At 41.7% G+C, this 15,666-nt stretch overlaps 2 protein-coding genes across 2 annotated transcripts; one reads left to right on the forward strand and one right to left on the reverse strand.

Annotated features, from left to right (window-relative positions):
• Nucleotides 1-4,549: 4,549 nt before the first annotated feature.
• LOC140861821 (uncharacterized) lies at nt 4,550-5,693 on the forward strand. The gene is made up of 3 exons (XM_073264825.1): nt 4,550-4,625; nt 4,711-4,944; nt 5,035-5,693. Exons 1-3 carry the CDS (start codon nt 4,550-4,552, stop codon nt 5,691-5,693), a joined length of 969 nt encoding a protein of 322 aa, XP_073120926.1.
• A 5,227-nt stretch (nt 5,694-10,920) lies between these two features.
• LOC140861822 (uncharacterized) lies at nt 10,921-14,858 on the reverse strand. The gene is made up of 4 exons (XM_073264826.1): nt 14,732-14,858; nt 11,790-14,659; nt 11,436-11,684; nt 10,921-11,220 (listed from the first exon to the last, which is right to left on the reverse strand). The coding sequence occupies exons 1-4, from the start codon at nt 14,856-14,858 to the stop codon at nt 10,921-10,923; spliced, it is 3,546 nt and encodes a 1,181-aa protein (XP_073120927.1).
• Nucleotides 14,859-15,666: the final 808 nt, after the last annotated feature.

Genomic DNA, 15,666 nt, shown 5'->3' on the forward strand with positions numbered 1-15,666 from the left:
CAAATTTGGCTAATGAAATGAGGATGAAAAATAGCCACGTTGAGCTCTTGCAATTTCCACAAAAGCAGCCTAGTCAAAGAAAGTTTGCTGCATGTATTTTTTGACTTCACCTAACATTTCTCCCACTTGAAGATTTGATTTCAATCATGTCTTCACACAGTCAATACAACAGCTCATGCTTCCTTTCTTATACTTGCAGTCTAACTGAAGTCGAACATAACTTCAGTTTGTCAGTGGTCACAACCTTTGTGAACATATCAGCTGGATTTCTGCTTCCAGGAATCTTCTCAAGCATCAAGATTTCATCCTCCAAAACTGATCTGATGAAATGGTACCGAACTTGTATATGATTTGTCCTTGCATGATAAATAGGATTCTTTGCCAAATGAATAGCACTTTGACTGTCACAGTGTAACGTGCTATCTTCAAGCTTCTGACCCAACTCCTCAAGGAATGATCTCAACCATATCATCTCCTTGCTAGCTTCTGTCACTGCAACATACTCAGCTTCAGTAGTCGAAAGTGCAACAATCTTTTGCAACTTGGACACCCAGCTTACTGTCGTACCACCTAATGTGAACACATATCCAGTAGTACTCTTTCTGCCGTCTAGGTCACCACCCATGTCGGCATCTACAAAACCTTGTAAGCCTGAATCTGAATTTCTGAAGCACAGAGATGAACTAATAGTACCTTTCAAATATCTGAGAATCCACTTCACTGCTTCCCAGTGTTGTTTTCCTGGATTTCTCATAAACCTGCTCACAACTCCCACTGCATGTGCTATGTCTGGTCTGGTGCACACCATTGCATACATGAGGCTTCCGACAGCAGATGCATAAGGAACCTTATTCATATAAGCATGCTCCTGCTCCGTCGATGGTGATTGAGCTTTGGTTAGTTTGAAATGACTAGCCAAAGGAGTACTAACCGATTTAGCTTCATCCATGTTGAATTTGCTAAGCACCTTTTTCACGTACTCTGTCTGAGATAAATTCAAGACTCCGTTCACCCTATCTCTCAAGATCCTCATACCAAGAATTTGTTTTGCAGCTCCCAAATCCTTCATTGCAAATTCCTTTGATAACTCTCTCTTGAGTTTATCAATCTCCTCCAGACAAGATCCTGCTATCAACATGTCATCTACATATAGCAGTAGAATGATATAGGAACCATCAATCTTCTTCACATAACAACAGTGATCCGCCTGGCACCTCAGGAAACCGTTGTTATTCATGAATCCGTCAAACTTCTTGTACCACTGTCTTGGAGCTTGTTTGAGACCGTACAAGCTCTTCTGAAGTTTGCAAACCATTTTCTCTTTCTCTCGTACTTCAAATCCCTGTGGCTGCTTCATATAAATTTCTTCATCCAAGTCACCATGAAGAAACGCCGTCTTTACATCCAACTGTTCCAGATGTAAGTCTTCCTTAGCCACTAGTCCAAGTACTGTTCTGATAGTGGTCAACTTAACCACTGGAGAGAAAATCTCGGTGTAATCAATGCCTTCCCGTTGTTGAAAACCTTTCACAACAAGTCTCGCCTTGTACCGCTTGCTACCATCAACTTCTTCTTTGATCCGGTACACCCATTTGTTGTGTAATACCTTTTTGCCTTCAGAAAGTTCCGTCAACTTCCACGTCTGATTGGATGACAGTAAATCCATCTCATCTTCCATGGCTAACTCCCACTTGGTTGAAACATCATTTTGCATCGCTTCTTCAAAGGTCTCAGGTTCACCTTTATCAGTCAGCAAAATATAGTGAAGTGCAGGGGAGTATTTCTGAGGTGGTCTGATTGTTCTTGACGATCTCTTGAGTTCAATTACCGGAGTTTGTGGGTCAGGTTCTTGTGCAGTTTCTTCTTCCTGGTTACTATCCTCCGACTCATTCACAGGAATATCAATCAATGGTACTTCATTTGACTTCTGGACTTCAGGACATTTATCTCCAGTTGGAATGTCTGAGTTGTCCTTGTACAAAAATTGCTCATTGAAAATGACGTCTCTGCTCCGAACGATCTTTCGATTTTGGTCATCCCAGAACCGATAACCAAACTCATTATCTCCATAACCAATAAAGAAACACTTCTTTGATTTCGGATCAAGTTTCGTTCTGTTGGCTGAGAGACAACCAAACACTTTCAAGAACGAAAGGTTTACTCCTTTGCCGCTCCAAACCTCCTCTGGTATTCTGCAATCAAGTGGTACTGAAGGTCCTCTGTTGATCAGATACGCTGCAGTGTTAACTGCATCAGCCCAAAATGATTTCGGCAGTCCAGCGTGCAATCTCATGCTCCTGGCTCGCTCATTCAGGGTCATGTTCATCCTCTCAGCTACACCATTTTGTTGAGGTGTACCAGGAATGGTTTTCTCCATCTTGATCCCGTTCTGTGCACAATACTTCTTGAACTCAAAATCTTCATATTTTCCTCCGTTATCAGACCGTAAACACTTCACCTTCAAGTTGGTCTCATTCTCCACCATGACTTTCCACCTCTTAAAGGTCTTGTAAACATCAGATTTATTTTTCAGAAAATAAACCCAAACCTTCCTGCTCGAATCATCGATAAATGTGACATAATATCGTGAGCCTCCAAGGGATGTCACAGAAGATGACCCCCACACGTCAGTATGAACCAGCTCCAACTTTGCTGCTTTCGGTTCTCTACCGCCTTTCGAAAAGCTCACCCTTTTCTGTTTTCCAAAAACACAACTTTCACACAGTTTGTGTTCGACAGTTTTTAACTCCGGTAGCTTCCCTTTTGACATCAGCATCTTCATTCTCTTCTCACTCATATGTCCAAGTCTACAGTGTCATAGACTTGAGTTAGCTCCAGCATCAACAGCTGCTAACATATCTCTGCAACTAGAAGTCATGTACAGGGTTCCAGTTTTTGTTCCTCGAGCAATAATCATGGCTCCTTTGCTCACTTTCCAAGAGCCATCACCAAAGGTCACTTTATGGCCTTAGTCATCGAGCTGTCCCACTGAGATGAGATTCCGGGTCAACTTTGGTACATGCCTCACTTTGTTGAGCTTCCAGATGGATCCGTTTGACATTTTCAAACTGATATCACCAATACCAGCTATTTCCAACGGTTTTCCATCAGCCAGTAAAACTTTTCCGTAATTACCAGCAGTGTAATTACTAAATACCTCACGATCACCGGTGGTATGAAATGAAGCTCCCGAATCCATAACCCATGAATCAACCGGGCTTTCCATGGATAGTACTAAGACATCATGTACATCCTCAGTAACAACATTTGCATTATTCTTGGGTGCTCTGCAGTCCTTTTTCATGTGGCCAGTTTCACCACAGCTCCAGCACTTCAATTTCTTTTCAAAGGTATTTTTGTCTTTTCCAGTTCTTGATTTGGATCTGCCATGCCATCGGTTAGATCTCTTTTCTACACTCCTGCCTCTGCCCCTGTTCTCGAGATTTAGGGCAGATGATGATGTCCCTTCACCCGAATCCATCCTGCGAACTTCTTCACCAAGGATTCAATCTCTGACATCATTGAATTGTAACTTTTCCTTTCCAGCAGAATTGCTAACCGCTGCCCGCATCGGCTCCCAAGCATTTGGCAAAGACGCCAAAAGAATAAGTGCTCGAATTTCATCATCAAATTTAATTTCAACCGATGTTAGCTGGGAAACAATCGTGTTGAATTCATTGATGTGTGCTGCCATCGAAGCACCTTCCTCCATCTTCAAGTTGAATAATTTTTTCATGAGGAACACTTTATTATTTGCTGATGGCTTCTCGTACATGTCCAACAAAATGGACATCATCTCCTTCGTGGTATTTGCCTCCGCCACGTTGTGTGCCACGTTCTTTGTTAGGGTCAATCGTATTACCCCTAACACTTGTCGGTCAAGAAGCTCCCACTCATCGTCCTCCATATTTTCTGGCTTCACCCCGGATAGAGGTTGATGTAGCTTCTTGCTATACAGATAATCTTTAATCTGTAAGCGCCAGAACGTGAAATCTGTACCATCGAACTTATTGATTCCCGGTCCCGATCCGTCATTTCCGGCCATCGCTTCACCTGCCTTAATAAAATTTCAAAAAATCTTTTCTGATGTGGAAGATCAGACAAAGCTGCAACCACAGAGCATACTCAGAATTTTAAGAAATTTTTCACCAAGGCTCCCGAACACCGTAACAACTCTGATACCAGTTGTTATGGATTAAGCCGGAACGATCATGACGATAATAATTGCGGAATAAAAACAATCAACAAGGACACCAAGATTTACGTGGTTCACCCAATATAGGCTACGTCCACGGAGCTGCTGAAATATTTATAACCGGAGAAATATTACAAGTGTATACAAAATACTATATCTCACCACACCCAAACCCCGAGTATTACCGAGAAATAATTCTCTAACTCACAAGAGATCTCCAAAAAAAAAACACTCTCTTTTTTTTTTTCTCTCTCTTTATTTTCTTCTCTCTTTGTTAATACAAAAGAAGAGAAGAATGAGATACTTTAATCTGCCGAATGAGGAGCCTATTTATAGGCAAATTTGGCTAATGAAATGAGGATGAAAAATAGCCACGTTGAGCTCTTGCAATTTCCACAAAAGCAGCCTAGTCAAAGAAAGTTTGCCGCATGTATTCTTTGACTTCACCTAACAAAAAGTTGTCTGCATTGATGGTACATTCTTGAAAGGAAAGTATGACGGTGTGCTACTTGTAGCAACCGCACAGGACGGAAATCACCACCAATTTCTCATTGCATGGGGTGTTGTCGACAAGGAAAGCTCTGAGTCATGGTCTTGGTTTCTAAGCAGATTGAAAATCATAGTAGTGGACGACGACGAATTGGTGATAATATCAGATAGACACCAGGGCATCATAAATGCAGTTGCATCTTTATACAATCGTGCACATCATGTGTTTTGTATGTGGCACATGTCACAAAACATCAAAGGCAAGAGCAACAAAAAAAAGGGAGCTGCCGAGCTATTCATTCGGGTGGCAAAAGCATAAAAGAAAAGTGATTTTGATTCCTTGTATACAGAATTGAGAGAGAGATTTCCAGAGGTTGCTAAATATTTGGAGGATAACACTTCTCCCGAAAGGTGGTCTAGAGCGAAACAAACCGGGAACCGTTACTCCATCATGACCACGAATGGAGTGGAATCAATAAATGGTAGGTTGCGTGAGGAGAGGGAGCTTCCAATAATTGCATTATTGGAAGCACTACAAAGAATCACATCAACCTGGAGAAGTAAATATCGTCAAGAAGCGGTTGCATCAACTACACATCTCACACCAGCGATAGAGTCGATCGTTCGTGAGAATTTCATCGTTTCTAGAAAATATGAAGTAATTGAAGCAACTGAGGGGAAGTATTGCGTGTATGGTAGCACAAGCAACGAGTTATTTGATTTACAGAGTAAATCTTGCACATGCCGTAAATTCGACATTGACAGGATTCCATGTTCACATGCCATTGTTGCTGCCTACAAAGCAAATATTTCTGTTTATGAATTTTGTACAGATTATTACACCACACGTTATTGGTTAGAAGCATATACGGACCCTGTCTATCCAGTACCAGGTGAATGGACAGTGCAGGAGGAAATATTGGTGCTGCCGCCTCTAGTCATTCCCCAACGTGGACGGAAAAAAGTAAAAAGAATACCTTCAGTCGGGGAGTATGGCAGAAGACGTTGATTTTTAGTTGTCACTCATTCAGCATGCAACGACCGATTAATGTATGATGTCGACTGTTAATATTACCAACTCGACCGGTTTGTGTAGAGTTTTATTTCTCTTTTCAATCGATCGTTATTCGTTACTAACGAAGCCTAATTCATACAGGAGAGTCGGTTGATATAAAAAAAATATAGAATGGTACAAGTTTGTTAATAAAAAATATTGCTAGCTAAAATTCCACATAAACATAAATGAAAATTATTACGGAAATATGTTTTGTTGTTTTCAAACGTTAGGGTTTTTCGTATTTATTATTATTTGCATTTTATTAGTATTTAACTTTTGTAGTTTGTGCGCGAAATACGTGTCGACCGTTAATGTATGGTGTCGATTGTTAATATAAACAACTCGACTGCTTTGAGTGCAGAGTTTTAACGAAGCCTAATTCATTCAGGAGAGTCGGTTGGTAATAAAAAAATATAAAATGATACAAGTTTGTTAATAAAAATTATTGCTAGCTAAAATTCCACAAACATAATTATTACGGAAATCTGTTTTTGTTGTTTTCAAATGTTAGGGTTTTTTGTATTTATTATTATTTGCATTTTATTCGTATTTAACTTTTGTAGTGTGTGCGCGAAATACGTGTCGACCGATTAATGTATGGTGTCGACTGTTAATATAAACAACTCGATCGCTTTGAGTGTAGAGTTTTAACGAAGCCTAATTCATCCAGGAGAGTCGGTTGGTAATAAAAAAATATAAAATGGTACAAGTTTGTTAATAAAAATTATTGCTAGCTAAAATTCCACAAACATAAATGAAAATTATTACGGAAATCTGTTTTGTTGTTTTCAAACGTTAGGGTTTTTCGTATTTATTATTATTTGCATTTTATTCGTATTTAACTTTTGTAGTGTGTGCGCGAAATACGTGTCGACCGATTAATATATGGTGTCGACTGTTAATATAAACAACTCGACCGCTTTGAGTGTAGAGTTTTAACGAAGCCTAATTCATCCAGGAGAGTCGATTGGTATAAAAAAAAATTTAAAATGGTACAAGTTTGTTAATAAAAAATATTTCTAGCTAAAATTCCACATAAACATAAATGAAAATTATTACGGAAATCTGTTTTGTTGTTTTCAAACGTTAGGGTTTAGGGTTTAGGTGTAAAAAAACTGATTGCCTAAATAAAAGATATTACCAAGGAGCAGCAACAATTCTTCTTAACTCGAATTCCAGTACTTCTTCTTCACCACCTATCTCGGCCTTCAAACGGTTTATTCGACGATAAAAAATAAACCATTGATGCCTAAGTCTTCGAAAGCCTTACATTGATTCATGAAATCATGAAATCATGCAGGATGAGATAAGCGATTTGGAATAAAAACCTAACGCTGCTGCCATCTTGAAGTGAACATGGCGGTAGCAGGCAGCGTTAGGACTCCTCTTGTATTATTAGGTAATACAGAGGATACGTAGGACTGCAATTAGGACTCCACTCATATTATTGTAGTTGGATGGAACTTGTAACCCAGGTTGGGTATCATCGGCAGAAATCCATACGGGGTGTGGAATGTCTAACATAATAAGTTGATCAACAACAATCATAGTGATAAAATATTAATTATTGTAATTTTGTATTCGAGAGAGGAGAAGCGTAGAAGAGTAGGTAGAAGACGAAGAAGGAGATGAAGAGATGGAAATTTTTTTAATAATGGTGAATATGAATATGAAAAATTAAACGCCTTTTATCTTTATTTATAGAAGAAGAAGATTGGGGGGTGAGTGAATAATCATAATTCATACTGTTGAGCACTTTAGTTTTTGTTCCAAAATTGTCCCTACACATTAAAATTATAAATAATTAATTTTGAAATAGTCTACATATGTTATTATCATATATTTCTCAAATAATAATAATAATAATAATAATAATAATAATAATAATAATAATATAATAATAATAATAAAATTATTATTATTATTATATTATTATTATTATTATTATTATTTTATATACATGCGTTATGCTTGTAATAAATGATAATTATAGCCCCTTATAATCGCCGAATGCATTGAATTATTCCCACATATCGGGTCACGGGTGAGAATGAATCAAATTCTTTTTTCTTGGAATGTGTATCCGAAGAAGACAGATAGATTCCGATTCCCGTGAAATTAGTCTTGAGAGTAGCATGGTCGAACAGTCAAGTCTTTTGGGGTCCCAATCCCATATATTTTTTTTTTTGCTATATAAATAGCCATGAAGTTGCGTCCGATAATTATTATTAATTATTAGTCGAATAAAATTCCGAAATAAATGTATTTATTGGTAGTTGTTAGTGACCATTATTATGAGAATAATACAAGAGGTGTCCTAATATGAATCCAACATTTTACAACGAGAAAGTGATTGGTTCAACATATTACAACGAGAAAGTGATTGGTTGTTCTCCTCAATATTTTTGGAAAGCACCCTTCTCTCCGGGGGAGTGAACGAGAAGGTGATTTGAAAGGTGATTTAGACTTATGGAGTTCTTCAATTTTGTGTTTCATTTTCCATATATATATTTTGAATTATTATTTTCCCTTGTCATGTAATCTATGTTTTCGATTAATTGTATTTAGTAAATAGACAATAGCATATCGATGTTTGACAATGTACTTATCCTTACAATTAAATTGTAATTATTATAAAAATAACATTTTTATTCAGCTTCGAGATAATCAAGCATTCAATATAACATTCCAATCCAATAACACAAAGTAAACAAAATGAAAATCAACCATGAACCAGCAAGCAAGGACTTCAACTTTCGGTTATCTTTTTCAGCTTTTTTCTTGTAATCTTCGAGCACGGCCAGTTTTCATTTCAACTCGGGAATTATAGTCATCGCCCTACGACACATCGGCGGATCTTCCTATGCGAAGAAATTACATCCACCACTCTGCCACGGTAAGGGAGGGTATAGGACCAAAAAAGATTAGAACAATATAATGAGAAATAAATTATAAGAAATAAAGATAATCCCGTAAAAGTGAAAAAAATTAAAACAGGACTTTCACCCTCCAATTTTTGCATCCATGGAACCTCCGACCTGGATTATCACTGGTCCAAGAAACCCTCAAATTTGCTCGTAGCCCACATTGACAGAATATCATTCCCCCTTGAGAAACTGAGGACATCGCGATCCATGGAAGATAATGTATGATTTGGGAAGGTTTGAAAATTTATAAAATGATAAGAAAAATTTGAAGTATTTAGAAATGGGTCGAATTATGAAATAAATATATAGCCCGAAAAATTAAATTTATAGCTCAACGTAAATCGGTCGACAAAGAAATATATTCGGTCGATCAATCATTATATTCGGTCGGACAGATGTCGATACGATAGCATGGGCATCCTCTGTGTTTATTATTGGTCAAATCATGTTATATCACATTATATTGAATAGGTTCTGGTCGCACATGATTATTCCAGTCTTAATCCAATGGTGAGAACGATACTTTCTTCTCTACCAAATGTCGCACTAATCAAAATCTTACATTATGATAGGAAGGTAATCATGTTTATAAATTCGAATAATCATAATCATGACCTTTGAAATAATATGATACAATATCCATGGAACAAATTTCATAATCATGGAATTTAGGGTTTAGGGTTTTCAATTTAGGGTTTAGGGTTTAGCATTATTTGGGGTTTAGGGTTTCTTATTGCGGGTCCGGAGAAACCCGACAATTTCAAGCGCGCATCCCCAAAAATACATGCTACTGAATCTCGATTCGATTCTTTATCGCTATTTTACTTTCGCGGTATTCGAGGTTATATAGCAAAGTAAAGTACAAATATTCACAGGATTGTCACGTGGCCTTCTCATAAATATCAATCAATCACGTCAAATATCAAGTTTTTAACAGTCGACAGCCAAATAATGATCAGTCGCCTATTACATAGATGCCGACTGGTTAATAACATATACATATTACATAATACTGTAATCTTAATCATAATCGTAAGCAATAACATTATTCATAATCATTACCTGATTGGTTTAGTTGAATAACAAAATTTGTTTTTATATGATGGTTTTCCATTAAAATTAAAAAAAGGAAAAACATATATGCTTTCTCTCAAGCAGGACAAATAAATATATATATACTTTATGTCAAGTTTTTAGAAAAATTTTAGCATATATCTGATTATTGAATTGTATCGTAATCTCAGATTAAATTGTATATGATATTTTATTTTTGAGGCCGATGATGCTTGTTAGTTATGACTTATGAGAGGTCAGAGGACTATGGTTAAGCCTATACAAATGTTGGGGAAATAGAAGTCAAAACAGAGCCTTTTCAAGCTCAACGTAAATCGGTCGACAAAGAAATATATTCGGTCGATCGATCATTATATTCGGTCGGACAGCGGTCGATACGATAGCATGGGCATCCTCTGTGTTTATTATTGGTCAAATCATGTTGTATCACATTATATTGAATAGGTTCTGGTCGCACATGATTATTCCAGTCTTAATCCAATGGTGAGAACGATACTTTCTTCTCTACCAAATGTCGCACTAATCAAAATCTTACATTATGATAGGAAGGTAATCATGTTTATAAATTCGAATAATCACAATCATGACCTTTGAAATAATATGATACAATATCCATGGAACAAATTTCATAATCATGGAATTTAGGGTTTAGGGTTTTCAATTTAGGGTTTAGGGTTTTTTTTTTTTTTTTGGAAGGAAACACCGCCGGAAGCAGGGGGGGGTGGTTAGGCAGACCCCTACCAGTATATAAAAACATAAAAGAGCGAGACAAATAAAACCTAACGGGGGAGGGGGACTAGGCCAAGACCTCCCCAAAAGGCTATACAGAGGTAATAGTAACATCAGAGCAGCTAGGGTATCGGCAAAAATACAACCAAAACAACCCTAGGAAAGAAGTAAATACAAACAAAAAACCTAGACAACTAACTAAGTCATCTACAACAGTCATCCTGAGCAGCAAAAATCCAGCAGATATCCACAGCCCGAGCTCAGCAAAATCCAAATCCGACACTGAGGCGTGAAAGAGTGGCTGGCGTCATCCAGGACTGGACTAAAGATTAGATCTATGCTAGAAATACACTGAGGCGTGAAAGAATGGCTAGCGTCATCTAGGACTGGACTAAAGATCAGATCTACGCTAGAAATATGTCCAGAAGTTACGATCAGCTGGGGAGTAACTATACAGCAGAGGCCGCCAGGAAAAGGGGAGCGACCGCAAACCAGCAGATCCGGAGCAAAAATAACAGGAGTATGGCAAAGGGAACTCGAGCCATACCCATAGATCCAAGTACCCAAGAAAAACCAGGAAGGGGAGGGCGCAAGAGGTCGCCCACGAAACAGCCATCCAACAGCAAGAACCAGGCAAGGGGAAACCACAGTGAACGCCTGGAAAATCCATCTCCCTGAAGAAGCAAAGCAAACGGCCGGGAGGCAAAGAAATGCCAAAAAAACTCCGGGAAGAGGCCGGAGAGCTGTACCTGCAAAGAAAAATAAATATCTACATATATCTAAATCTAGGATGACCTAGACCAAAAAAGAGAGCAAACAAAGAAAAAGAAAGCCCAAGAGAAACGGCTATAAGCGAGCGTGAGGCTCTAAGAAAACCTAGATCTAAGGTAAGGAAGCCCGGAAGAGTCAGAATGGGCCAACGCAGCGATGGGAGTGGTTAAAGGAACACCAATCTCCAACAAACACTGCCTATGATCATGAGCCTGCCGCGCCAACGCATCCGCAACCGAATTCCCTTCCCGATAGATATGCGAGAAATGAACCGGCCTATTCCGCACCAAAACACGCGTCCTCGAAACAATATGGTCCAAATCCCAATGGCACCTCCGAGATCTAAGAATCTGAATGGAAATCTGGGAATCGGTCTCAATCCAAAGGGGAAAAAGGCTAAGGTCAGAACAGAGAAGAATACCCCTCCAAATCGCCCAAAGTTCTGCACGAACATTGGACCCCAAACCAATGAACTCACTAAAAAACGCCAAGACCCTACCAGAAGAATCCCGGACAACCCCTCCCACAGACGACTCACCCGGGTTACCTCTCGAGCTCCCATCCACATTGAGCTTGAAGGACCCAGTGGAGGCCTCAACCAACGGACGATGGCAGTCTTGTGAATCCATTGGAGGCCGACCGAAATGCCCATCTTCCTCGCAGCCTGCAAAGCCCCCAGCCAAAGACTGGGCTTGATAACAGTTGCGGAATGAGCAAGTCTCAAATAAGACAAAATTTGGAACTTAACCGTCTCCGCAAAGGAGGGTAAGTGACGGTGCTTAGCATCATTGCGTGCAGTCCAAAGGAACCAAAGCACGACAAAAGGAATGAATTCCCTCACATTACCCCCCGGAGACCACTCGCGACCCCTTTTCCAAGCATTGAGAAACAGTCTGAAGTTCTCAGTGAGAGGGATGCGAACTCTAAAGATAGCCCCAAAGAAATGCCACACAGAGTGGGCGATGGGACCGTCGATGAAAATGTGCGTGAATGTCTCCGAAATCTTACAGCACTGGCACTTGGACACAAGGGAGAAACCCCGCTGCTGGAGCACCTCATCCACAAGCAACCACCGATGCCAAAACCTCCACAGAAAGAAGGACATGGTGGGCCTCATCCAGCGCCCCCAACAGGGAGTAAAGAAATCAGAGACCGAACCTCTCGGTCTGACTTGCTCCCAAGCAGATCTCACAGAAAAAGCACCATCAGTGCTATGGATCCAGATAGTCGCATCCGGCTCATCCACCAAAACAGGAATCTGAACGATCTCCTCCGCCACCGAGGGAGCGACGACAGCGCATAGGAGATCAAAATCCCAGTCTCCCTCCAAAAGGAAGCTGGAAGCACGCACACACCGATCCCCTCTGACATCACACCTGCTCGACAGAGGGGCATCACCCAACCAAGTATCATCCCAAAAAGAGACATCTCCAAGACCAATCCTCCACCGGATACCAAACTCCGCACGAGGTCTAATCTGGAGCAAGCGCCTCCAAGTGGGGGAAATGGCTCCATGAGAAGGAGCACAAATAGGGCTGACAGTCCGGCAATACTTCCTCGAAAGGAATCTCGCCCAGAGAGAGGAACCCTGTCGGAATCTGAACCACAGCTTCATGGAAAAGCTGTCAACAATGTCCTTGAGCCTGCAAAAACCCAGGCCACCTTCTTTCACATGGAGGCAGGCGCGAGACCAGTGGGCCCAGTGCCACTTCTTCTCTAAGGGTCTGGAGCCCCAAAGAAAAGCATTAAAGATAAGCTCCAATTTCTCCAAAACAGCCAAAGGAGGCTGGATTACCTGGCAGAGATAGATCGGGATTGAAAGGAGCACACTGCGAATCAGCGTCATCCTACTCCCAGGAGCAAGGGAATGGGACTCCCAGCCCTCCAGCTTTTTCCGGACCGACTGCAGAAGAGGCTCAAAGAGAGAGCACTTGCGGTTCCCACGGAAAAGCGAAGCTCCAAGGTATTTCAAGGGCAGCTGCCCCTCCGCAAACCCTGTGATGCACAGCAAACGGGAGCGGCGAAGAGCGGTCCAGCCCGGAGGGAAGATCATAACGCTCTTGGCCACATTAACGAGCTGGCCCGAGCAATTCTCATAGTGAGCCAAAAAATCTTTGAGACGCTGAAGACCGCGGGATCCCCCATTGGCAAAGATAATGACATCGTCAGCATAGGCCAAATGGGAAATAGGCAAATCACAGCCAGACCGGTACCTCATAGCGGAATGCTGGAGGAAAAACCGGTCCAAGCCACGGGACAGATACTCCGCTCCAAGAACAAAGAGGAGGGGAGATAACGGGTCACCCTGTCTCAGGCCCCTCGCGGAGGCAAAGAAACCAGCATGGGTGCCGTTGACATTAACCGAGAACTTGCAAAACGAAATGCAAGCCCTCACCAACCTCACAACCTGCTCCGAAAAACCAAACCTTCGGAGGACATCCAGAATAAAAGACCATTGGACTCTATCATAGGCCTTAGCCATGTCCAATTTCAGAATGACATTGCCACCACGGGCAGGGAGATTAAGACTATGAGTGAGCTCTTGCGCGAGAAGGATATTGTCAGCAATCATCCACCCCGGCACAAAGCCACTCTGACTTTGAGAAACGAGTCTCCCTACCATCGACCTCAGACGAGAGTATAAAAGCTTCGAGATGATCTTGTTGGAAACATTACACAAGCTGATGGGACGGAAGTACGTCCAAGCTTGCGCACCCTCGACTTTGGGGATCAAAGTGATCTTGGTAGCAGTGAAGCCCTGGGGCATAAGAGAACCCCGAAAGAAATCAAGGACGACATCCATGACATCATGCTGCACAAAATCCCAGCAGCTCTGAAAGAAAACCGAAGAATACCCATCGGGGCCCGCCACACTATCCCGAGGGATGGAAAAGACGACAGCGCGGACCTCCTCCAAGGAAGGTGCGGCAGCAAAGCTATGGTTCTCCTCCTTCGAAATCTCCGAGGAGAAGCCAGAAAAATCCGGAAGATCCAGGACAAATGGATCTCCAGTGAGGAGGCGCTCAAAATAGGCAGCCCCAGACTGCTTGATGAGACCAGGAGAGGTGAGGCAATTACCATCCTCCCAAATACGAAAGATCTTATTAACCACATTCTTCTTCTTCACCATGTTGTGGAAAAGCTTCGTATTCCTCTCCCCGTCCTCAAGCCAATTACAAGCAGCTTTCTGCTTCCAAAAATCCGCTTCCATAGCGGTGACTCTAGACAGCTCCTCATTGCACCTGGACAAGAGGGTACAACTATGCTCAGAGGGATCCGCTTCACAGGCAGCCTCAGCCAGTCTAACCGACCTCTCCGCCTCAGCGATCTTATCAAAAAGGTTCCCAAAAATATCTCGGTTCCACCACTTGAGGTGGCCTTTCAACCGTTTCAGCTTGGCAAAGAGCCTGGGCATGCCTTGCAAAGATCAGGGCATGTTCCAGTTCAGCCTGAAGGTTTGAAGGAACCCCGGGTGACGAGTCCACATACTCTGGAACCGAAACGAGCTCGGCCCCCGAGCAAAGACAGGAGCAGACACCAAAAGAGGACAATGGTCCGAAACCGTGCGACTGAGGTGTTCAACCCTGACAGAGTTGAAATGGTCACCCCAATCCATAGAGACAAAAACTCTGTCAAGACGCTTCCAAATGGACTTACTCGTTCAGGTGAACGAAGAGCCCTCAAAACCAGCGTCGACCAGCGCAGACTCCAAAATAAAATGATTAAACTCGTCCATGGGGAGCTGCCTCCCACCAGAAGAGCCAAGACACTCGGAGTCATCCCTCACGACATTAAAATCCCCCCCGACAAGCCAAGGACCACCAACAGGCTTGACCTGCAGCAAAGAAGCCCACAAGTCGCGCCGTAAAATATAGTCACACTTGGCATACACGAAAGAACAAAAAAATGGGTCGGCAAAAAGGGAGCCGACACGCAAAGATGGAGGAACTGGGTGTGATCAAAGACACACTCCGCCTTCACATCATCTGCAAAAAAAACCCAAATATGACCAGAAACATTCGAAAGAACTCTCTGGAAACCAAGACGACGGGTCATGAAGCGCTGGTCAAGTGCAATCATCGGCTCCAAGATAGCCAAGATCTTGACACACTTCTCTTTCACCAAGGCATGAAGCCTCTCCTGGGACTCAGAGCTCCTGAGTCCCCTGATGTTCCAAATTAGGCACTGCATTTGGAACGGGCGGAGTAAGGCCCCGTCTTCTTTCTAAACTCCTGGCGAGTCTGTTGTCGCTTCGTGTCAGAACGAAGCGTTCTCTTGGAGGGTGAGACAGAGAAATCAAAATCCTCATCATATCTCCCAAAATCTCTCCCATCACACGATTCAGTCCCACAGAAGGAACTTGAGTCGTCCTCGCTGACAAACTCAGTGATCGGATCGAGGTCCTGACAAATAGGACCCTGCTA

Source organism: Henckelia pumila, chromosome 4 (genome assembly GCF_033568475.1).
Source record: "Henckelia pumila isolate YLH828 chromosome 4, ASM3356847v2, whole genome shotgun sequence".
Classification (NCBI taxonomy): Eukaryota; Viridiplantae; Streptophyta; class Magnoliopsida; order Lamiales; family Gesneriaceae; genus Henckelia; species Henckelia pumila.

Excerpts from the sequence above, each read along its gene's own strand:
- LOC140861821 (XM_073264825.1), top strand. The coding sequence starts at position 4,550 with ATGAGGATGAAAAATAGCCACGTTGAGCTCTTGCAATTTCCACAAAAG. Across the intron at positions 4,626-4,710 it reads TCAAAGAAAGTTTGCCGCAT|CAACCGCACAGGACGGAAAT; the intron begins GTATTCTTTGAC and ends TGCTACTTGTAG. Across the intron at positions 4,945-5,034 it reads CATGTCACAAAACATCAAAG|AATTGAGAGAGAGATTTCCA; the intron begins GCAAGAGCAACA and ends CCTTGTATACAG.
- LOC140861822 (XM_073264826.1), bottom strand. The coding sequence starts at position 14,858 with ATGGATTGGGGTGACCATTTCAACTCTGTCAGGGTTGAACACCTCAGT. Across the intron at positions 14,660-14,731 it reads GAGCTCGTTTCGGTTCCAGA|GCATGCCCAGGCTCTTTGCC; the intron begins GTATGTGGACTC and ends GATCTTTGCAAG. Across the intron at positions 11,685-11,789 it reads TGTGGATGGGAGCTCGAGAG|AACTTTGGGCGATTTGGAGG; the intron begins GTAACCCGGGTG and ends ATGTTCGTGCAG.